The following is a 24,483-nucleotide window of genomic DNA, read 5'->3' on the forward strand; positions in this document are numbered from 1 at the left end:
CTTTGACTTCGTTGACCGTGAAAATTAGATGGGACAGCTGATAATCAGGTGCGCGCACAATATTCTAGATTTTTGTTTATTTGTTTTTAATGGTGACATAGGATGATATATTTTACGTCTTGCATATACACAACGCGGTTGACAAGCAGAGAAATTTGATAAATTGATATATTTCATGGGAATAAAATCGTTATGACAAAATTGTGCAACCAAACTTTTTCAAGTCTCTTAACAAATTTAAAGATCAAATTTCGCGTAATTATAAACAGTACTTTAAACGATAAAAAGCTTTGTTTCAACTAGTATTGCAAATATTTTCTCAAAGACAAAGTTAACAAGATACTATCTATTCTATGAAATTGATTAATAGATCATCACCTTTGAAATTATCTACATGAGAAAAAGGGATGAATATCTATCAAGTCGACAATTGGATGACAAAGAAAGAAGGAGAAATTTCTTTGGTATCTGATTGCAATACTGATTGCGAGTGATTGATTGGCAACGTTAAATATGACTAGAGAAATAGACACGTGTACCATTTGGTCACGCAAGTTATATCTAATAGTTCACACAATTTCTATCTACCGCAATGCTATCTTGTTCTTTAACCTTTCTAACTGCGGGCAAATTATCTGATCCGACCTCCAAGCAGCAGACAAACGCGATAAAAGATAGATGAATTTCAAATTGATCAAACTTTTTTTTATTAATCATTCTGTAATTGAAGAAACGCTTATCGAGAGCCACCTAGATCAGTTAAACGGAATCTTACGTAGTTTGTAATAATTATCAATTTTCTTTCCTTTTCAAACGTTTCTCATGCTTGTAACAATGTATAATGATAAGAAGGCGGCACTTAATATTTTAAAGATAACCTGAGAGATTAATGCTCACGGATCTAAAGCCCTCATGAAAGTGTCCGTTATATCAGTCGGCACGAAGGTTGCGTTAGACGTGTGCGCGCGATCAATATACGCACCATTAGTAACATTAAGCAAGTAATCGTGTGAATCATCTGTCAGGAGGAAATTAATAGTGATATTATTAATAGGACGTGCACATTCCGTGCGTATAAAAGTGTAACGCCAAGTAGAATTGAGATCATTGAGATTAATCGTCCTCGCACTCTCCCGAATGCTACGGAAATTGGAACGAGATGTGGGTGGAGAACAGAGAGAACGAGACTCTTCTTGGGAACGATTTTCATTATTTACCGTTTAAGTTGAAGTACATCTCAATATACAAATCACACATCGCCTGTGCCCTACAAAGTAGTAGTAGTTTATATATCGTCGCTCCTCTCTCGCCGGAGCGCGTCTGAGTTGTCTCTCGTTCGCAGCCGCAGCGTTAAAAGGGCTACCGCGTATCTCCGCACCGAAAGACCGGGCGACGTGCGACCGGGGCCGAGGCGAACGATGAAGCCGAGCCTCTATAAACACAGTCTATCGGCAGACAATGCGGGAAATATCGGAAACGGATATTCGTTTATACTTCGCATAGATCTCGTTTCGCATCAATCAATCGCTGCCTCTTCATAGCCGTCGCGTCGGTATTAGACTCGAAGCTATCTAGTGGCTGTTTGATTCTTTGCACGTGTAACATATATATATATATCATATATATATATATATATATATATATATATATATCTGGTCTTCTGATATTGGTCGGTCGAGACAGTTGATTATCTTACTCTCTGTGCCGTTAAAAAAATTTTGCCCGTCATCGTTTATACATCATCCGACTTGACTGTCTTCATCGTTTCTCGACCCTCGCTCGTCACCGCTATGTTACAGTCATCGCGCGAGGGAGATTGCCGAAATTAAACGAAAAGGCGGGACGGGGGGTGTGGGAAAAAATAGTGCGAAAATAGAACGCGGGAAGCGCGGTCGAAATGCGCTCAAGCAAGCTCGGCAGCAACGTTAGCGATGCATATAAATCACATCTCGTTATGACGATGACACGGGGTGACGGGGATGAGGAATGATAAAAATGATCATGACTGCGCTAACGCGGCAAATGGAACATAATAATCTCGATGATGATCAATAATAAACGATTACGATAATTGGCATCTAATCAATAACTTACGACCTTGGCGGTTATAATCACCTTGTCGAGTTATTCAATGAGAGGTCTGACGACGAATAGGCGAGAAGCGCGCGTGGAGATGGACATTATGATTGGTAAGGAGAACATTCGGCGAACCGTAAATTCGAAAAAGATTGATATACATAACGCATGCATACTCACAGTTTTCGTTCTAACGACTAAGGATAAAACAATTTTTCGAATGGCCTTTTCCAAAACTTCTCGAGACGAGAACGCATAGAAATTATGAATTATACAAATAAAAAGAAATTAACGCACAACTGTGCATCGTCTTTTCGCGATAGTGGCGAGAGTGCACGTGAGGCGCTTTTTCGAATTTGCCACGTTACCGAACTTTCCTCGCGAATCGCGACGAGATGGACTGCGTCAAAACTTACTCCGGATTAGCTGTCCGCTATTCCTTCGCAAGCTTGTAGACCTACCTACGATACGGACAGAGGAAGGAGATTCGGTTAATCGGGAGAAGCGCTAAAACAAGTTCGGTGATAAAGCATAACGGTATACATATATACTTCGGAATGAAACGTGCTTTTACGCTAGATATGCGTGACGAGGTAAATGGCATGCGATTTAGAGATCACTCAATACGTAGCGGAAAGTCAGCACTGTCGATAGAAATAAATCGATATCAACGAATAAAAACGTCTCGAGCGAATGATCGCATAATGCACCACGAATGCACCACGAATGCACCACGAATCATGTTATTTGATTCATGGCGCGTCGAGTTTATTCACCTCAGTTTTCCTTGGACAGTATTCGCCTGTGTTCGTTTCTTTTGTTTTCTTTTCCCTTCGTGCGTTCAAAGACCCAAGATCGACAGCCAAATAAATCAGATTTCGGCTTGTATTCGTTATTATTCACCGTATACGTATTCACACACCCTCTCTCAATTAAAATTATTCTTTACTACATACGCTTGTATTATCGAAAACGTAAATGCCTCTCGAGGTGGGACGGCGGGACTCGTGGTCTTCCCGGTGCTGCCAAGTTTTCGTTTACACAACTCGTCATGCAAACGAGAAGGTTTGTTTTCCTAGAACCATGTTTCATGCTTCCAGGTAAACTCACCCTTATCGCATCGCATCGTATCGTCGTATGCGTGGACGCGACTCCAATCATTATCTAGCAATCAAATTTAATAAAAGAATTCGATGTAACAATGAAATAAATTTATGCACGATTGACTTCCTTTGGATACAATTTTTTTCGAAATACTTAAAATAAACGTTGCAAATTTTGGACTTGTACCAGTTCTTGCAGTGAACCAATGTCTTCGGCCAGTATTCATAAACGGTTCTTATATTTAAGATCTTAAATATAATCTTAAGACGTCATTAACCAATCACCTACCGATATACACAATCGATTCTTATATTTAAGACCGTCTCAAGTGTTGTCTTAAGATGTCTGTCGTCAACCAATCACAGAGCCGTATTAGCATCTTATGGCACTATTTAAGATGCTCTTGAAGTAACATTAGTTTACGAATATCGGCTTAAGACTTTGATTCTTCTGTACAATCGTATTCAGTTTGTAATATCAAGTTCGCCAGATACATTCCGAGACGAGCAATACAATATGACGCGAACTTTCCTATCCCGGTCTATTCCTCGAAGGATAATCATTGAGAATACAGGTTCTACGAATAAGAATAATATCACCATATGCAGTACAGTCGTAGATGCCCCTTGAAATCGTCACAGCCTCTGGCAGATTAAAAATAACGCAAGCTACAATAGTGTCCTATTAAATTCGACATTCGTTCACCGATCGCGATGGCATTGCGCATCGCCGTGCGACTCGTCGCGCTTCTGATCGTTAAACGAATCTCAAATTTGGCATTTAAAAAAAAGGGGGGGAAGTTACAGTTACAAGAAACTAAACTATCGAGCTGTTTCTTTCTGTGCTTCGTCGGCAAAAAAATCACCATGCGAGTGAGACTGTATCCAGCCGATAATCGCGAAAAGATTCTCCGACATTTCTAAATCGCGAGCCGGACATTCGCTAACGGTGTACGCGTACGCAGAGAGTGGTCGAGAGCGGTACGCAAGAACTCTCGCAGGTCGAAATAAGAAAAGCGCGAGTTACGCGCGCGGCGGGGAATGTCATCTGATGCTGCCTGTTCGGTAAATGAAAAAAATAAAGAAGGTAGAATCAATATTCAGATCCAAGATTGTATGATTTCGTCAGACAAGGCAAGCATGAAGTCGCGTGACATCGCCGACATGCACGTCCTCTATTTTTTACGTGACGCACGATGATCGCCGCCGTAATTACGCGTGCTCACACGCGTTAGACACGCGCATACAGATCGCGTTTGATTTTTCTTTTTAACATTTGATCTTTTCTTCGTTTCAACTTTCGCAGGTTGATTCGCAAATATGAACGCTAGTGCTGCTTCTTTTGATCGTAAAAAAAATTGACATACGTGTCACACACTATTTTAAGCGGTATAAATAATTTGAATAGCGTCTTTTGAAGAAATCATTAACAATTTTCGAGCGTTTTCGATGGTGTTCGATACAGTAAAATTAATTTCCGTTTTCAAATTAGATTTGCAATACAAAAAGATTCTCGTCTTAAATATTTTATAGCTGCAGACAAGAGCAAGAGAAGGAAGAACGATTCAAATTTGGAATATTTGGAACAGAAATCGTAGAGAAAATTAAGTTCTATCAAACAAAATTTGCTTCTTTCTTTATATAATCTGTTGCCAAGTAAAGCGCTTAATAAGCATTGTCAATCGCGAAAAATTATGTCATTGGTCGTGCAAATGTCGTTAATTTAAAAGAAGCAGAATTTCTTATGATGTCACCTTCCAATATTATTTTAAACGATCTCCCGATGCGTTCTTTCCGCTGCCCTCTCGTCCACAGGAAATTAAGAAAAAACGAGATTACAATCCCGCGCACGATCATGCGTTTAAACAGTCAGTTTCATCGCAGATACATAAATGTGTACACAATTATCACGAGTCAGTCTCCAGCGTGAGCGATGATGCGGTTTACCGGTGAATTTTTCAAAGTGTATCGTACGTAATGTGAAATGTATGTGTACATCCCTCTGTGTGTGTGTGTGTGTGTGTGTTTGTGTGTGTACATGTGTGTGAGTGTGTACATGTGTGTGGGTATATGCGCGTGTTGAGGAGGGGGAGCGTGTGTGTTTTGGGATTATTTCGGTTTGCATGGTGATCGAACAATAAAAGCGGAAGTCGAAGGGTTACCGGTTACCGAACGCACGCTTAGGGGCCGCAGTAGCTGGTCAATTCGTTTATCGTACATCCGTTGATGCAACACTCCTCGTGAATGCCCCGCGACTCCCTTCGGTAGCGTCTGCCGGCGAAGCGACCGTCTAACATTCCCCGTGCCCTCGCTCGCGACAGGAACGGCGGAAGATACGGGGAAATATCATAGGCGAGCGGGTAATCGGCCATTTCCATCTCTGAAACAAAAACGAATCTGTAGTGACGATGATAAACTTCAACACACCAGTTTAAAAAATTCGACTTTAACGTAGTAAAGCTCTCTTCCTCATTCCCATTTATTCTGTGTGCTATGTGTCTCTTATTTTGCGGGGGAAAATCTAGAAGTTTAGAGATTTTCGAAAAAGCTTTTGACCGCAGACTCCAAATTCATACCTTGGGTGCAAACGTAGTCTCTGCAATCGACATTTGCTTCTCAATCGACATAATTTGTAACCGCTATATAATTTGGAAATAGTACTTTATATAAAAAATATTTCGTGACATTTATATCATTATTATTTGTATCTATTACTTTTTTTATATAATATAAATTTTACATAATAAATATCTGATGCTACAATATATAGAATTTAAATATTGGAACTACATAGACGTATACAAAAAAAGTTAATTATAATAAGATATAAATGTACCATCATCATCGCTATGAAAATCAAAATAGAACAATGTTTGAAAATCTCTTATTGTTAGTGAAAACTTTCTTAATGATTGAATTGGAAAAGGCGGTCAAATTTATACCAGTTATAAAAACAAAATTTTGTAAAAGATTTTAAACATATTGTAAACGTAATCAACGAAAGAATAATTAATCCTTATAATACATGTTTAGGCTCAAATATTGAAATAACCTAATTTCATTGGTACCATGCTCGACACTCGCGTTTTTGTATAAATTTCACGTGTTTCAGAAAAGAAAGCGAGGAGTCTATTTATATGTGTCACATATGCCACATTATTTGAGGTAAATTTGCTTTTTCCACGATTGTCAGTAAATCGTATAGGCACATCTAGATTCCGTTGTCAGATTATTACGGATCTATTTGGCCGATTAGGGTCGGCGATAAGTAAACCGAGTTTCATGTGACCGAAAGAAAGGTTTACGTAAATTTGGTTGTAAATTTTCGCGCTGGTTTCTGCGGACAAAAAGTCACTTTTAAAGACGCCGCTGAAATAAAATGCAATGCCCCAGATTGTCGGCGTATTTAAGTCATTCTACGTTTATAGAGAGTGCGTCGGCTTATGATCCCACTTGAGAATACGTAATACAAGTCTACATGCATTATTCATCGACGACAAATTGGCGATTACTTGGTTAATTGCGGGCACAGATTGATCGCGTGCTTAATCGCCTTTTGTAAAATACCACGCTCGGGACGCCGTTAAAATTGAAGGATCCGAACGATAAAAATTCCCCCATAATCGGCGGGCAGCGCACAGTCTGTAATGTTCACTTTAAACATGAGGCTGTATCTAAAGTGAGCAGTACGAATTACGGGCTGACCTCATTCTTACATTGAGCCATTTAATTATAAGTCTAGCGCAAATTAAGCCTCATTCATACTTTCAAACGTGTTCCTTTAGATCCACGGGTTTATTATTACAAATTATGAACAATTTCGAAATAGAACTTATCTACAATGGATATTCTTTTCTAAATGTCCTGCGATATCCAAATCTACGGATATTCAGTAATGTGACATTTATGCTGAATAAATATCAATGTTCTCGCTGTGAAATACTCGTCGTGCCGTCGCGGGTGACATTAATCGAGAAAGAAGGAATGCGAACGGCATTAATATTAATGGCCGTGTCGCCGTATTACAAAGGCAAATTTCGAGGTGACTACCATCGAGAAATCTTCCTGAATATTATCCCTTAATTTCCTATTATTAACTTCCTGAATGTTATATCGTTATACTTATACACGTGCAAGAGCGTCGTTAATGTTCCGAACGCGTGATTTCCTCTCGTAAAATCGCTAGTTACACGAAATTAAGAAGTTAAGGTCTCAATAACGGGTCATTTTTATGTTCTCTAAAAAAAAATAGTTATTTTATTCTTGATGAATTTAATGAATGAAGATTTTAGGGAAATGAATAAGAATAAAATAATTTTAGATACGCCAATAAAATACGTCAATTAAAAATAATTTATTGCACGAAAAGATTTATTTCAAATATAATTTTTAAATATTAAATTAAATTAATTAAGTAAATTGTTTAAGCCATTATATAATTAAGATTGAAATTTTTGTATCTCATTATTTTTATAGATATGCACTTGAAAATTAATGCTGAAAGGCGCTTGTTAAGGCTGAAATAATCAAGGATAACCATTAACTAAGCAGTTGCTTTGAGTTATGATTATATCGAGAGTGAAATACGATGGTATATCTCTTGTGTCCACACATTTAGAAACATAATTATATTTAATTACTTGCGTTATCACACGAAAAGAGACACAAGTGTGAAATTTTGCCTTCATTAATGATACATTATTAGCACGTCTATCTATTGCTTGATGTTGAAAACGAGCGATGAGAACGTGTCACCTATCGATTAGCATAAACTCACCTTGACCACTCTTCTTAAACATGGAATTGTACACGCCATCACAGATTATCTGTAGAGCATTAGAAAGCTTTTTGCCGCAATACTTCTGCGGCGAGCTCACGGCGGATCGCTTTGGGTTGAATTGGAGATAGCCATCCACCTGTGCATTTCCTGATTCCGTCACAAGAAGCGCGACGGCGAGCATCAGGGTCACCAGCACGTTCAATCGATTCGCGGACATCTGAAAATGATACGTTCACGTTGAATTACGTTCAAAAAGTTGCATTCACCATCTTACTTTCCATCCATTAACTCTGCAATTAGATCACAAAGTCCTTTCGAAAGTAAAGCTCAACAAAGTTCCACAAATGAAATAAAACGTGATAAGGGAATCAAATAGTATTGTCACTATTAGCTTAGCTTTATTCAAGAGACATATATTGCGAATCAATATTTTTGACACCAAGCGGTATTTCTTTATTCGAATCCGACTAGAACTGGTTTGAAATCAACAATTACCTAAGTTTACACCAAGCATTTTGATAAGTGTACTGAGTACATATAGAGGAGAAGGGGATATTATGACTACTGTAGATATTATGGCTACTACTATTATCTTTGTTATTAGGCAACGAATTCTAACGATTGTTTATGGATTTATTCGTTTAGCAACCTGCTGATTTTTAATGACGCTAATCCGCTAATATACGATATAGCTGACAATTGTTAATAAAAGATTTTATTCTTGTTGTTTAATGTTAAACGAGAATGTCTCTAGTGATATCTTTAATATATATCTGAACGTAAGAAAATTTTAAATTAGAAAAATTCTAAAAGATGGAAAATTAAAAACATATAATTTTGTAGCAAAATGTGTGTTTTTTAAACTGAACCAATTTTTTTAATTTATTTTTGAGCAAGCCACCACTTATTCTCTTCCATTGATATTATGCGTTTTTATAAATCACGTCCTAAGTAATAAATTTTCATTACTTTGAGTCTAGAAACTGTTAAACAACACTTTGACAAACATTAAGTTTCAATAAAAAAAAATATTGATTGTAAACAAAGTTATTCAATAAAATGAAAATGAGTACCATATTATGCTCTTTTCCTCTACTAAGTATACCCATACAGTACAAAGTCTAAAATTGGGACGTAAGACTTCAACACCTTTCCAAAAGTAGCCTTAAAGATATCTTAAATCCTATTTTAGACTTTGTGCTGTATGAGTACTTGATATATCTGTACTAAATATCTTCGTTTATATAAAGCATATCAAACGATTTGATAAATACAGATATAGTACTTACTATGCTTATCAACGTGTATATATAGACTAAATAAATATAACTGTCGATGTGAGCTAAATGCTATTATTGAAACATAATATAAAAGAACAAACTTTTATATTATAAATTATAAATAAATTGTAACAATGAAGTGTACAGATGTTTAGATCCTACATTTGGATCCTCTTTAGTGCAAATAAATAATCAAATTAATATATTTGAAGTTACATTGAAATTATTCTCTTTTTTTCATCTCCGAGCAGATGCGTTTACATTTTTTAACTATGATAAATAAGATAAAAAATGCATATAAAATGTAATTAGTTACAATTATGGTTGCTAAAAAAATATTACTAGTTACATAAATAATAGACACGTAAAAAGTATTTACAACTACCTTTATGTCAAAATATTATTGGATTTGCGAAAAAACTATTGGAAATAATTAGATGCGAATAGTATTTTTCCATAAGTGTAGATACTTGTAGTTTGATACCACTAATAGTACAATAACACTGATAGTAAAATAAATAGATGAAGGCTTACGGCGAAACGGAGAAACAAAGTAATGAGAGTTTACAGAAAGTAACAACTCGAAAAAAGGTTCACAAAAAACCGGTGTATATAAGTAACAATCCCCACCATAGGTGCCGACTCAAGGAGGAAGTGGCACAATATTTGTGGTTTCCCCCATCAATAAAGTTATTTGGCTGGAGGAGGTCGATGCCTCTTAATAATTTTTACCTTTCTATTTTTTACCAAAAGTTTTTTTAACCACTGCAAATAATTTCTGTGATCAAAACCGCGAGAAAATGTCGATTAAGCATTTTCTTCTTTAACTATGATGCAATATCGATTAAATTCTTTAAGCATTTTGCACGTATACATGCAAGAAACGATGAAATTAGATTTAACTGCTATTGCTGACGAATTCATTACCAATGAATTCGTCAGCAATAAAATAAAATCCGATGTGCAAATCTTTTATGACAGTTGGATAAATTACTAAGCTTTCTTTCTCGATTTTGTGCACTGAATATTCTGTTCGTACATTTGTTTTACATGTAAAACATTCTGTTATATAATTTACATATTTCTATACCTCTATCTCCTCCTTTCCAGTAATGTAAAAACTATTAAAAAAATTATTAAAATTTAGAATCTAAGTTATTCGAATACGAATCACATGTATTGATAATTTTGTGAAATTATATTTAAAGTGATTTTATATTATATAGTTAATATTATTTTTCTTTTTTTTGAAATTTTTAAAATGATTTGTATTATTTTTTTGTTATTTATATTAAAATGTTACCGAATAATAATTATGTTATTATTTAATTAAGAGGTATGTTTCAACGATTCATTTTGATTTAATTCAATTTGAAGCTTTCACCTCATCACCGCAAGATTTTTTCCAAGTCGGAGCCTATGTATGATTCTCTTTGCAAACAGACACGAATATACAAAATTATTGTATATAAACCAACGTTTAGAAAATTGATTAAATCAAATCGAATCGTTGAAACGTACTTCTTAATTAAGAACATAATTATTATTGGATAAAATTTACGTATAAATAATAAAAATTATGTAAATAATTAAAAAGATTTCTATGTAAAAAAAGTAATATTGATTATATAATATAAAATCAATTTAAAAATAATTTTATAAAATTGTTTATATGTATGATTCGTATTTGAATAGTTTAACACATAGTTCATTCTCTCGTTCAAAATTCATATCAAAGAGATTTTAAAAAAAAGGAAGGAGTAGGATTAAGAAAATAAATGCGCGTTTATTAGAAGTGGGTAAAAATTACGAAGCAGCGATCTCATCTATCGGTGTCATCACGTAGCCTTCGAGTAAACGAATAAAAATGAAGTTATCTGGGACGACGGACCGGACACAAACTGTTTGCTAAAATAATGTCTCATTATACCGGCGTATCCAACGTTCGGACAAAGCTTATTCGATATTCGTTCGGACATATTTTGTTAGCCGTTCGTTTAGGCAACGGTATCATTGAAGTAGAAACACACCATCCATGGTTCGCCTTGGAAAACTCGATGTTGCCTCCGTTTATCGGGATTAATTGAATGCGCTCGTATATTATAACCGCGACGGCGCGGCATTCAAGCGGTCGCGCAGGGTGCCTCTATTTTTAGATATCTTTCACTTAAATATAAATCTTGCGACGGCGAGAGAAAGAAAGAGCGAGGGGGTCGGAGAGGACGCGTACTCTTGCCCGCGGATGCCGTGTAATCGACGCGGCGCGTCGCAACGGGAGTCTCCGACAGAACAGAAGAGAAAGAGAAGCCGCTTCTTCTCGCGCTTTGTTCATAGGAGCGACCTTTGTTCATACGTTCGCGCCAGCATCGATCAATTGCGATCAAACGGACTGGTACAGAGGTCCTTCCCTCTTTCTCGTTATTTTAGAGGTATCGCACGCGGTGCGAAACGGCGACGATCGTGTTCCTTCAGGTAATTTCGGAGACGTCCGAATATCCATCTCGTCGAAATGTAACTTTCAGTTGCGTTCATGAGACAACGTTATTCCGAGAAAAAAGATAATTGCGCGTGGTGATATTTTAATGGAACAACACCCTAGATATACGTATATACACCGGCACGTACGTAAAGGCAATACATATGCAATAGATATAGTTTCTAGGGTGTTATCCTAGTTTGCTTGGGATAGGTCACCGAGGTGTTCTACTGTGTCTCCTCCAAGTTTCACCGGCGACCGCTGTTGTGTCTGTGGTTGGATTAGAACAATGTTGACTTGTTTTGCAGGCTACGTCGCATTCGATTAGTCGCGTTATCAACGAAAATGGAAATAAGGCCAGCGGCCTTGATACGTGAATGTACATGAGGGGCTACAATACCGTATAATTTCATAAAGCAGTAATTCCACAAAATCTCAAAATTTTTAGGATATTGACAATATAGATTTAAAAAATTAAGATATGTGTACACTGAGAAGAAAAAGTTGTTAACTCGACTAAATTTTTCAACTTGCTTTGAATTTCTTTAATTCAAACATTTACCTATTTAAAGTAAAATGTATATGTAGTTAAATTAAATATAGAAATGCTTAAACTAAAGTTCAAGAATTTCATGAATATTTCATGAATTGAAGTCAAATACATAAATAACTGAATTTAAAAAATGTAATTGAGTTGAAAAATTTAGTCAAGTTAATAACTTTTTTATCAGTGTATAAAAAATAATTGATGGAGGTAAACACGTAACGTCACTTGGTGTGAAATTGAAGTAAAACGTTTTTATGGAAATTGTTACTTTCTACAACATTTGATATTTTAATAATTCATCATTGAGAACTCATTCTAAAATTTGCATAAAAAAGATGAATAATATATTTCATTATACTTTTTGCATCTTTGAAACTGTCTTCATGAAATCTTTCTTCGTTTTCCATTTTAATGGCTTACAACTCGATAGCTATTCTCTCGACGTTCTTGCTACGAGAGAAATTAATTTCAAATGCGTTTCCGCTAATTCTGATAGAATATTGTGATTTCTGCGTCAATATTTTTTTTTAATTACGACACGGTATATAGGTTCCAATCCAAATCTTCGTTGAATATGTAAAATGCGTTATTAGTTTGATTTTCAAGGTTGATAGAATTTATCCATGATCGATTAGTGTACGCAGTAACATTAGGTAAACGCGTACCAGAGTCATTGTCGCAACAGACACACATTGACTTGCCCCCTTCAAAACAAGTTACGCGAATATAGGGCAGACCACTTCTATTTCCGGCGCATCGTGGTGATGGGAATTAGCGTTCAACACTAAGCAATAATCGAAGGAAACGGCGCGCGAGGTTCCAAGTTATCTAACTCTACTTATCTTTTTCGCGCGATTAGTAGTAACGCGATGATGAAAACACGCATGCAACACTTGTGATTCTTAAGGAGCATTGCTTCATACATTCAGCAGATCGATCAGATCATTCATCGTGGAATGAAGCAGCTCCGTTCTTTTTAAATCGATCGTTCAACCTCTACTAGAAATTCATTACATTATATATTTTTTTCATCATACTATTCATACTATTTACGAGATTACAAGGTAACGAGAATTTGCACGAGAGTTAACGAATCTTTTTTTTTTTTTAATATCCGGCTCCAACACGGGTCGTTCTCCCCCTCGTTAGTCACGAAAAGAAATCGCGTGTCTGCCGATCGACAAAAAATAGAACCTGTGGGCGAGGTAAATAAGTGTGATTGTGTTTGTGAACGAGAACGCAGGCGGCCGAGACTCGTGGTATCTCACCGCGAAAATGATAAGCACGATCTCGCACGCCGCAGACATGGCGAGCACAAGATAAATAAAAAAAAAAAAAGAGGCATCGGCGCACGAAACTTACCGGCGAAAATTGAAACGCGATGTACGGAAACTTTGCGGGAGAAACGCACTTTAATTCAGCCTAATTCAAAATCGATTTCCTTCCGCAGGAATGATTGTAGGAGAGAAAAAATTTTCGAAACGGAAGCTCGAAATACGTTGGCGTTTAAAAATATTACAATCTTCTTCACAAAAGGAGGTCTGTTGATGTCTTCAAATGCGCGTTACTTCATATTTTGCGCATGAGATACTACCGTATCATACTGCTTTCAAATTCGCATATAAAATGAGACCGAACAACAATTACCGTGTCGATAACGTACGCGTATGCCGTTCATTGGCTTCTCTCGTCCGGCGCCTGCAATGGTTGTAAACAGTACCGAACTACATAGATCCTCTCGGCGCTCTCGAGATGAGACGCATTTCATGATAGCGAAAAGTCCCGTAAATTGAAAAGAGGACTCGTTCCGGAGCGTCGCTTGATCGCCACCCTTTCCCTATCCAACACCCTCCTCCGCGAGCTATTCTCTTTCGATCTCGTTCCTTCTCTCGCGCCTACTCTCTCTTGCGCGACCGGCGCGTTTCTATTTTTGTCCTCGTCTTTTCTCTTGGTATTATCAGTGAAGTACCGCTGGCAGACACGAGTAATAAACACGTGTATATAACACTCGGAAAGATAGTAAGCGGGCCGCACTTATGCACGCTTGAGGGAGGGCACTTACATACGTCCGTTCGAATGCGAACCGGCCAGGGGTGATCGACTTTCCCGATTAGAGTGCGATTACATACGCGACAGAGCCAGGAAAACTTTTCCATTTTCTCGCGAATCGACGGACAGGTGTGAAGGAAAATAACAGATTCTGAACTGAAAAATTCTGTGGGCTCTAATTCGCCTCGATTTGCGCAGTTCTATCGAAATGCGCCGCGCGGATTTCGATTGACTTTACAAAAGCCCACACAAAAATATCTTATACAGAGTGTTCCCATATAAGTTCCCATATAAGGGCCACCCCCTTTTATTTTGCAAACTAACAGAGATGGTTTTAACAACAATAATATCAAATTAAATGATTTGAATTAAACTCTATTACTCAAAAAATGATCAATGTTAGACAACGGAGAGGCATGTATAACTTTTTTACATTAACGCAACATTTCAGTAGAATAAAAGTTGTAGCGCTTTTTTCTCTGAGAAGTACAATGATGTGTATAACGTAACAAAATTATTTTAAAAATTATAACAAGAATTTCGTTAGTTTATAGTTTCCCTACTACCTTTTCATATTCGGCCCTATGGTGTGGTCAACTTCTGACTCTCGCATAGCGATTGACATGTAATACGTTGTCATCTGGTCACAATATGGGAGTCAATGCGGGAGTCAGAAGTTAGTTTGCAGAGCTGAAAATGAAAAAGTAATAGTTGCCTGCAAAATTTTAAACTGATAAAATGGAATACTTATTTAAATAATTTTATTACATCATACACGTATCGTTGTACTCCTTAAAAAGAACGTTACAACTTTTATTATATGGAAATATTTATGTTACTGTAAAAAAGTTATGCCTCTCCGTTCTCTAACACATAACTTTTGCAATAGAAAATTTAGTGATATGTGAAGACACCGATGTAAACAATTGAGATAACGGTCACACAGATAAAGTGTATGTTAATGTTTATTATGTAATTTTATATACATTTTTACAAGTTCTCAAAACTTGTAAAACTTACTGCGCACCGAACAAATTTTTGGTCTTAAAACACACAGTTCTAATTTGCACAAGAGAGAGAGAGAGAGAGAGAGAGAGAGAGAGAGAGAGAGAGAATAATATTATGTTATTAAATTAAAAATTAATTTTAATAAAATAAATAATACTAACAAACATTTAATGCAGTACTAATGCCAATAAAAACACTATATACAAAAAATTTAATTTTTATAACATATAATTTTTAACATATTTTTCTGAGTGATTACTGTGAGTAATCGCAGTAGAATTCAGTTGAAAACATTTAATTTTATATTATTTTTGTTAGGACTATCTCTCTGTTAAGATTATCTCTCTGTTAGGACTATCTCTCTGTTTGAGAGATAAAAAGGGATCGATTTATACAGGGACATCCTGTATATTCGATGCTGAAAATAAATCTAATTCTTTACATATACTTTCATTGTCGTATTATTTATTATTTTTATTATCGAAACATGGCTAGGATAATATTTTTTACAATAAATTATTTTTAGTCTCTTTTACAGTTCTTTTTTAATTATTTAAATTAATCATCGATATAATAATCATCATTATTACATCGATGATTAATTTCATTTGTGACGATCAATTTAACTATTTCTAATTTCAACGTATGATTGCGTTTCTAGTCTGCTGTTTGACGCATAATTTATAAAACCTAAAAATGCATGTAAGATTTACATATAAAATAATATTAGGCGCCAAGATTCAGCCTCGATCGTTAATTGACGCTTTTTTACTTATTTGTGTGAATACGTTTAAGCGATCTAGTTCAAATTATTATTGTTTTATTATCTATTTTTGTTTTTTATTTGGAACTTTCTATTATAGGTACAATCCTGCAAATAGATAGAATATTATTCGTTGGTGATCTCTTATTCATTTTGTTTCATTATTCTCTAACATGTGCTTATCTCAATCGGATTTCTTAAAATAAAAATTTGAGAAGAAAAATTATACACGATGTTGTGAGAAGAGAACGAACAATCCAGCAGTCGTTCCGCCGCGTGAATCATTATTGATAAATACGTGTTTTAATTTAGTCTCATCTTTGTCTAACATGCAAGCGATTCTCTGAATGAGAGAATTACATCGTACCCTTAGTTGGCGCATCATAGACACTTAATCCAGCACGATTTGTTATGCACCGATCAATGGCACATGGTACACAAAAAAATTGAAGCGGTAAGATGTAAGGTGAAATGCAAGTTTAGATTTGTTGACCACCTATGTTATGCTTTAAGTACTCGACCGTGATTGATTTATTCGTTTACCTAAATTTTACTGCTCAAGTCTTTTTGTGTGGCCTTAATTGTTAGGTCTTATCAATAGTGAAAATGGAAGATTGTCTCGAATTACGAAATAAAAGTATCACTCCCATATTGTATATAAGTAGTTTAATCAATTATACTTCATTCTTCGTACATGGAATCTCATGCAATTGAGCAGAACGTGTCGAATAACGAGTGCATGCACTTATGCGTTATAATAAATTACGCACGCGGGGCAAGAAATATACGAGTAACATGAAATAAAATGTAAAAAGATGCGCTCGCATATTTCCCCAACGCATCAATTGCTATCGAGAATCGGTAGCATTGAGAAAAGAGGATAATAATTAAACGTATCAAAGTAGTAGTAGCAAATTTAAGTTTAACGATTCTACGGTGATGATTAATTTTCACGTGATCGTTAATTGGCTGCGTCATCGAGCTAATGTATAATTTGAAGAAATGGCTCGGACAAACGAGACCTTAAGAGGCAGATGCACTCTCTAATAATACAATTGCACGGTGCACGAGCACCAAGCGTGCTACGTTCATATGCGTCAATTTAAGGAGGACTCGCATAGCACTTGAGGCGGCCATGCGTGACTAGAATTAGTGTCAGCCGTTGTCCTCGAATAATTCGAAATTCGAGATAATTAAGTCTCTTTATCTCTCTTTCTCTTTTTTTTTCTCTTACGACGATTCTGTTTAAAGTAGCTACAACGAATCTTTGGAGATAACGATAGGTCAAATTATATTGAGCAAAAGTATCTTGCGCGCGGTTATCATATTGTAAAAGCATAAAATTGACTTTTTAAGGAAATGTTAAGCCGATATCAAATTAAAATTAAAAAAATATGCTGACATTGCATATTTAATGCGATAAATTTTAGAAAGCAAAAAGAAATAATAACTGGATAACGAATTATTTATTGAAATTAAATGCAAAATAAAACTTGTATGCTATATATGTGTGAATAAAACGTTTTCGCTCCTTTCAAACAAAATGTATATACAAAAACATTGCGATATGACTCGTCACCGTTGCAAATCGACCGGAACAACGAATAAATCGTCACGGGGAACGCCCAAAATGGGACTGAAGCCGTTTCCCGCGTTTTATCCAGCGTTAACAACCGGAAAATTAAATACGGATCGAATCGAGCGGCGAGACTGCGAACACATCGAACGGATTTATCTCGAGCTCTCACGGAAGAGTATACGTTTTTCTCGTGTATTAAAATTAGTTTTGTGTGCGGCGGAGAGCACAAGCCCGATAAAAACGACGTTAATGGTAGGAGGGCGGATAAGATTCGACTTACTGAGTACGTTGAGGTAAAACGCGGGATCACAAGATGATTGCTCTATCACACGGGGTAGTATCACAGTCTGGCACTTTTTCTCGGACGACGACGTCGAACGTTGCCGCAGACACAGCAGGTAGGACGTGATCACGACGATGATCGTTATGACGATGCCGAGATTGGTATCTCTCATGGGGAAACGATCATGACATACTTCGTAGACGATATCGGGCCACCGTCTCGAGGCAACGTTGACTTCCCGGTACGATCAACCCTTCCCACTGTCTGGGATGCATTGATACCGGGCGATCACGGGCACGCGAGTTTCTTTTCTTGTCTTCTTCTTCTTCTTCTTCTTCTTCTTCGTCTTCCTCTTCTTCTTCCTCTTCTTCTTCCTCACCTGTCCCAAAAGTGGTCGCGATCGTTTTATCGATCGCAAGATATCTGTTTGCGATCGATCCCGGCTGAAGCGGTGATCGCGCGGTCGATTCGCAGTCTGGAGTAGTTCGGTTCTCCAGGGCACCAGGACGTTGCAGATTCGACAGCACGAGGTACAGCGATGAAATATTTTTAATTCGTTGCTTATAGGTTTCGCGAATCACAGTCGTGTACTTGTGTCCCCTTGGGACTTTTTCTTTCCAACGAAGCTGTCTCCTCCAGTACAGTCGCCCGCTTGAGATCCTTGAGTTGTCGCTCGATCCTGACTCGATCCTCCGAGTTAACGATCTCGTTGTGTCTCGTTGTGTCGTACGGTTTCGTCGAGTCGTTAGCTTTTATAGCTTATGGAGAAAGTCGGCGGGTGGTAATCGATGACGATCGCGAGCGCAAATCCGATGCTTCTCTCTACGAGAAGATCGACGAAGCACGTCTCGACCGCTCGGTCGCCGACGAGCGTCTCAGGCTCTTCCGACTGGTAATGTGCGGTCACGTTTCAGACAATGCCAGCCTGATTGATCGCAATTGTCACGAAGACTTGTCCCCGGAGAGGTTCGGTACTCCGTCTCGACAGAAGGTCCCTGACGAACTAGCGTAAGGTGGCTCTCACTCTCTCTCTTTCTTTCTCTCCCGGTGCTTGCCGTTTCTTATTTGAGTGTGGTCGGGGAATAGCGACGAAGAAAGTAAACAGATCGAGGAGGGAGGGCGACGAGTGAGGGGAGCAATCGGTCCCAAGAAAAACGACGTGTCTTGTCTGTGCCGAAGATCGTGTGTAAATCATCTCGCACCAACGTTCAGCCAGCAATTGCTTGACGTGGGTGCTTAGAAATTCAATGTGTAACCTGTTCACGCAACCTACAGATTAAGATTAATTCATTAATCTTAATTATTGCTTCATTTATAACCGATCCTTCTCTTTTATTCATATAAAAGTAAACTTCATTTTATTGTATGTAAAAATAAACGAGAGAAATGTTCTCGCGCGCGCGCGCGTGTGTGTGTGTATAACACGACAGTTTCAAAAAATTCAATATCTTTTTCTTAATAATTTTCTTTACTCGGTAAAGATAATATCAAATTCGCTACTCATACAAAAGAGATAGTTGCAAATTATTTTTCCTCGTGATTTGTTTCTAGAAATAATTTTTTATTTATGTAAAAATTAAAAAATTATATTCTGATACTTCCATTTCATTTTAATTTAACATTTGTTATAAAATTATACCTTTGTTACAAAATTGTATATTTTTGCGCTTTAATGAAATTTATAAAGAAAATGGACAATTCATCGCGTTATGCGATATCTTGTTTTCTTTTAATGCGACCTGGGCACGTCAAGCTTTTGCTTCACTATGATTCCGTTGGTCCTATTTTATGCGATTTAAAATTTATATGAAATACAATGAATCTGTTTGGTGAAAATATATATGGATACGTTTAACTTTTGTTACATGTGGTTTTTAAAAGCATTAAACTTTTATGATCTCTAATTTTTAGGTAATTGCTCTAATTATTTATCCATTTTTACTCAAATATTAAATAACGTGTGATTAAGTTTTCATACCTTTCGAAATCTTTTTTTTATAAAAGATACATGTACTTGGCTATTGTATTAATCTCATATTCATTTTTTACTAGTTAATTTTTGAATAAATAATTTTTTATATTGCACACACTTTAAAAGATACAGCTTTTCTTGTCTATTTTTCTACTTTGTATAAATCAATCGTTTAATTAAAAATTAAAAATCCAGATGCCGCAAATGGACAATGACGTTTACGATCTGCTTTTGTAAAATCCGGTGGAAGCCGGATGTGTCACGAGATCGAAAGATATGTTTGCGACTTTAGAGAAATTTCCACGTTAATTTCTACCGCTTGGCCCGCGCACCGGTCTCTTGCGGACGGTTTACAAAAGTCACGACGATGGGAACGATCTACGAACGATCGCCTCCAAATTGAATGACCTCCATCGGGAGGTCGTGTACACGAGGTAAGGAGACATGCGAGATACGGCGGTCGGCCGGCCCGGCCGGCGGGGTTTCTTTTTTGTCTCGACATTTCTCCAGCCGCCGTAGATAGGCAATTGCAGCCTAAACACGTGTCTGCGAACGTGTGCCACAGCCATACCGCACGATGGATTCTCTTCCCGGGTACGATACAACGATCGTCGCTGTCCGCCGCATGGCGGACAGAGGATTCTTGCATTTTCCGCTTTGTTCTCGTGTATCACATAAGTTCTACGCGCGTGTAAACCTTCCGCACACTTTTTGCATAATCGATTTACATAAGCGTTTTTCGCGACTTTTTTACCGAGCTAAAAATAATAAAAGTATCTTTAGAACTGAAATCTTTGCGGATTCCATTAAAACGAAACTTGCTTGCGACAAAATAAAGTGTAAGATTTATCGCATCTCTGAAATTTATTTGCTACACACGATTCGCTTGTATTTAATTTTATTTGTCGCAAACGTATTTTTCGATCACGCATCAAAGTAGCAATAATTAATTGATTGATTTGTACAAAGCAAATTTATTATAATATGTGTCGCAATAATTTCGATACTTTTAAAAGAAAACAAGATACCGCGTAACTCGACCGAACTCTTTATCTTTAATAATCTTAATTTAATATCAGTGAAGACGGATAAATTCAAAAACAGACATAATTTTATAATAAATGTTAAAATTAAAGTGAAGAAATATCAGAATAGAATTTACTTACTTTTACACACAAGTAAAAAATTGTTTTTCGAAATAAATCATTAAGGAGAGATAATTCACAAGATTTTTTTTGTATAAGTAGTGAATATGGTATTATTTTGATATTATTTTTGATCTGCTTAGCAAAATAATTTAAGGTCCGTAAATACAGTTCACACGATCAAAATAAGGACCGCCACAAATAAACGCGCGATTTTGGAAGCGGTTGAGATCTTTTGAAGCGTGTAAAATCTTTCAATACTTTTAGTGCTTCTTAAGGCTCCATCACTGGCTCCAACGATCTCGATCTATGAAGTGCCGGGCAGATGCTGCCCTCCCCTTAAACGATCACAAGTCCTGCAATTGAGTCGGCGGAGCTGTGCGCTATACGCGGGCAATTGTCCTCGTGAGCGGAAAGTATTTGCTGTCCTACTTTCATCGGTCAGCCCTAATGGGACCCATTACTAGGCACGTGATCAGAAACCAGCGATTTTCTGACGCGGGAGTAAAAATCTTGCGAATCTCGCGACAAACAATAATGCGATCTCCCTCACGCTCGACGAATTTGCGTCCCGGTAATCTGACACTAGATCGAAATAAACGTGACTATGATCTAAATTTTGCGTTTCGTTTACATCTAGTTTTCCCAAAATATAAATACGTGAAATTATCAGAGAATAGTATAGTAAAAATACGAGAGATCAAATATTTCAACTAAATTTTATTATCATCATTATTTAATTGTATATTACAGTACAGTTGAAGAGAACTTAATTAATGACGTTGCAAAGAAATATCGCGTGGAAAGGGGGATCCAAAAAAACATTTTAAACCAACTGTGCCGGTTAATATATATGGTGCAACATGCCGGCGAGAGAATTGAAGAAAATCGCGTTTACTAGATCGAGAAGTTAAAAAGCATTTTGCGAACCTTTTTCCAAGAAATGAACTCGGATGTGTAGGGACGTGATCTAGCGATAAGTTAATCGTAAAGCATTGCGGTAATACGAAGAATCTTCAGGTATAGTACGCGGCTCGCGTGACGTTACTCATTCGCTACCCCGGTTTATCCACGACAGTCAACTTTTTTCCACGGCACAGTGGGGTCCACATACCTCTTTCACTTTTTCACCCTCACTTATCTAACGCGACTTCAAGCTGTTTCATTCACCATATAACTAATATCTTTACGAAGTAACAGATCAAAATCGTACCTCTAATGACCTGGCGCGACGAATGATTGTTAAAAACGTGTCTATTTTAATCCAGTACCGAATCTATTTTAATCCCCATTTCGCTACCACTCTCTTATTCAGGTATCTCTTAGAATTCGCTATTGATTTCAATAGAATTTTTTAAAATATGCGCAGAACGTAGAATGATAATCTTTTAGTATCGAGTCTGGAAACTCGTGGAAAGTAAATCCGTTTGATCGTTCCGAGATGAATAGGCAGCCTTTGTTTACCATTTTTGCCCGCTGTCTTTAATTCGTTGTTATTCTTACGATTGCGTCTACGTCAGAGCCGCGTTATATATAAACTCGGGCATCATAGCCCGAGCTGCTGGGAAATTTTCTCGAAATATATGACATTAGGGGGAGCTTTACGAATAATACCTTATTTCGCGCGCTTGATTAATCGCGATTACGACAAGGAATGGGGAAAAAAGACCCGGGACACCTTATACGACGCGGTCAACGATCGTAATCTATAAAAGGCTAACGTGGCTTCTACCTGTGACATTAGCCTCACACTTTTCTCTGCCTCTGATATTCGTTTGCAAGAACTCGTGTGACGCGATGCACAATATTTACCGCCTGAGCGAACGGCTTGTGTCATAAATATTGGAAAAAGTTAGCGAAGTACTGTAACATTTATTACAGACGACGAGAATTTGTCCGTGTAAAAGAGACTAAAGTCCGTTCTACAATTGCGTATTCTTTAAATCTGAATCAATGGATAATCACTGATTACCAGTAATGTATTTGGAACTGATGAATCAGTGATTATTTTAATCTAAGAAGCAATGAAAAATTAATCATCATTAAAAAGTTTTTATTGATCAGTGTATTAATAAATACACTCATAAATACTAATATACACAATAAATATTCATCGATCTTTCAGTTCAGATAATCGCTGATTACCAGTGGCATACTTGGAACTGCCGATCAGAATTATTTTAATTGACAATCAGTGATTATCCACTGATTCAGATTTAGAGAGAAAACGTGGCTGTAAGTGATTGTAAAGTGGTCGTAAAACGCAATTGTAACCCGCTGTTACATACGACAAATATAATAGCACCCTTGCGGTTGTAAAGTACGTATGTGTAGCGTAGGAGATGATCATCGAACTTCATCTTTCACGCTTACAGCAGCGTTGGTTGTAAGAGCAAACTAATCAGTGTTCAAAGGACTGTCACGTGTCCACGCTGTTATCGTTCATAAGATCTACCTTTACTTTATTGCAGATTAACCTTGTTGTACAACATTCATTACTACTACTACTATTTCCATAACCCTGCAACTATGTTTACGCGACTGTAGAATTAAGGGATTAAGACACATCGAGGCATAAATCGTTAAACCGTGTTTCGAAATAAAAATGAGCCGTAAACGCGAACATTAAACGGCGTGTAATAAGTTCCGAGAATCGGATGGAAAAATGCAGATCATTTCCAAGGATCACATTATCCGCGTTGAAGTCTCTGATTATTCTGACGAGGACGGCGCCGAAGCTTTAATCAACATGTTGCGTTTGAGTGGCTAAATTAAATCGTTGTGGTCTGTAATCGCTAAGTTCGACAATGACGAGGATGACAGGCTACTGTGCAAATACTATAATTCATACACGAATAGGAGCTTTAGATTCGTATATCGTGATTTACGACATGGCTAGATCTTAAGATTTAGAAGATGCATTTTGAATCTTGTTAAATTAAATTCAAGAATAGTTTTGAGAATATATTTAAAAATGCAGGGATTTGTTTCGAAAAGAAATGTGCGAAATTTAGACCGATTATTCCTGTAATGGCGAATGTATGCTTGCCATTTGATTCACAATCGATTAAAGGTCGACGCGTACGTCGCGTGCGTGCATACGTGCGTGCGTATGTGCGTGCGTGCGTGCGTGCGTGCGTGCGTGCGTCCGTGCGTGCGCGTGACCCTCGCGGCAATGCTAAATTCGTCCCTTCTCGGTGTTCGATGCGAAAGGTGGCGAAAGGTCGGTGTGGTACTCACTGTGGTGCACGCGTGCCGGCGATTGTTACTCGATGATGCGTGTGCGTCTTGTGGTGGCCGAAAAGGTGGCCGCCTCCCTTATAAACACTCAGCTCGCCAGTGGTAATCCTGAGCAGCGGAGACGTGTTCATTAAGCACCGGCTTACCTGTCAGCTTCCCTTAATCGCGCGGCACGCGGCTAA

General features: G+C 37.2%; 1 protein-coding gene across 1 annotated transcript; it reads right to left on the reverse strand.

Moving 5' to 3' along the window:
• Nucleotides 1-1,190: 1,190 nt before the first annotated feature.
• Nucleotides 1,191-18,982, reverse strand: LOC105200753 (LIRP). The gene is given in 4 exon segments (XM_011168454.3): nt 1,191-5,559; nt 7,957-8,176; nt 17,942-17,959; nt 17,961-18,982. Coding segments are annotated over 4 exon segments (594 nt in total). The 5' UTR covers nt 18,117-18,982; the 3' UTR covers nt 1,191-5,359.
• Between the last annotated feature and the right edge of the window lie 5,501 nt (nt 18,983-24,483).

Source organism: Solenopsis invicta, chromosome 2 (assembly GCF_016802725.1).
Source record: "Solenopsis invicta isolate M01_SB chromosome 2, UNIL_Sinv_3.0, whole genome shotgun sequence".
In the NCBI taxonomy this organism is placed as follows: Eukaryota; Metazoa; Arthropoda; class Insecta; order Hymenoptera; family Formicidae; genus Solenopsis; species Solenopsis invicta.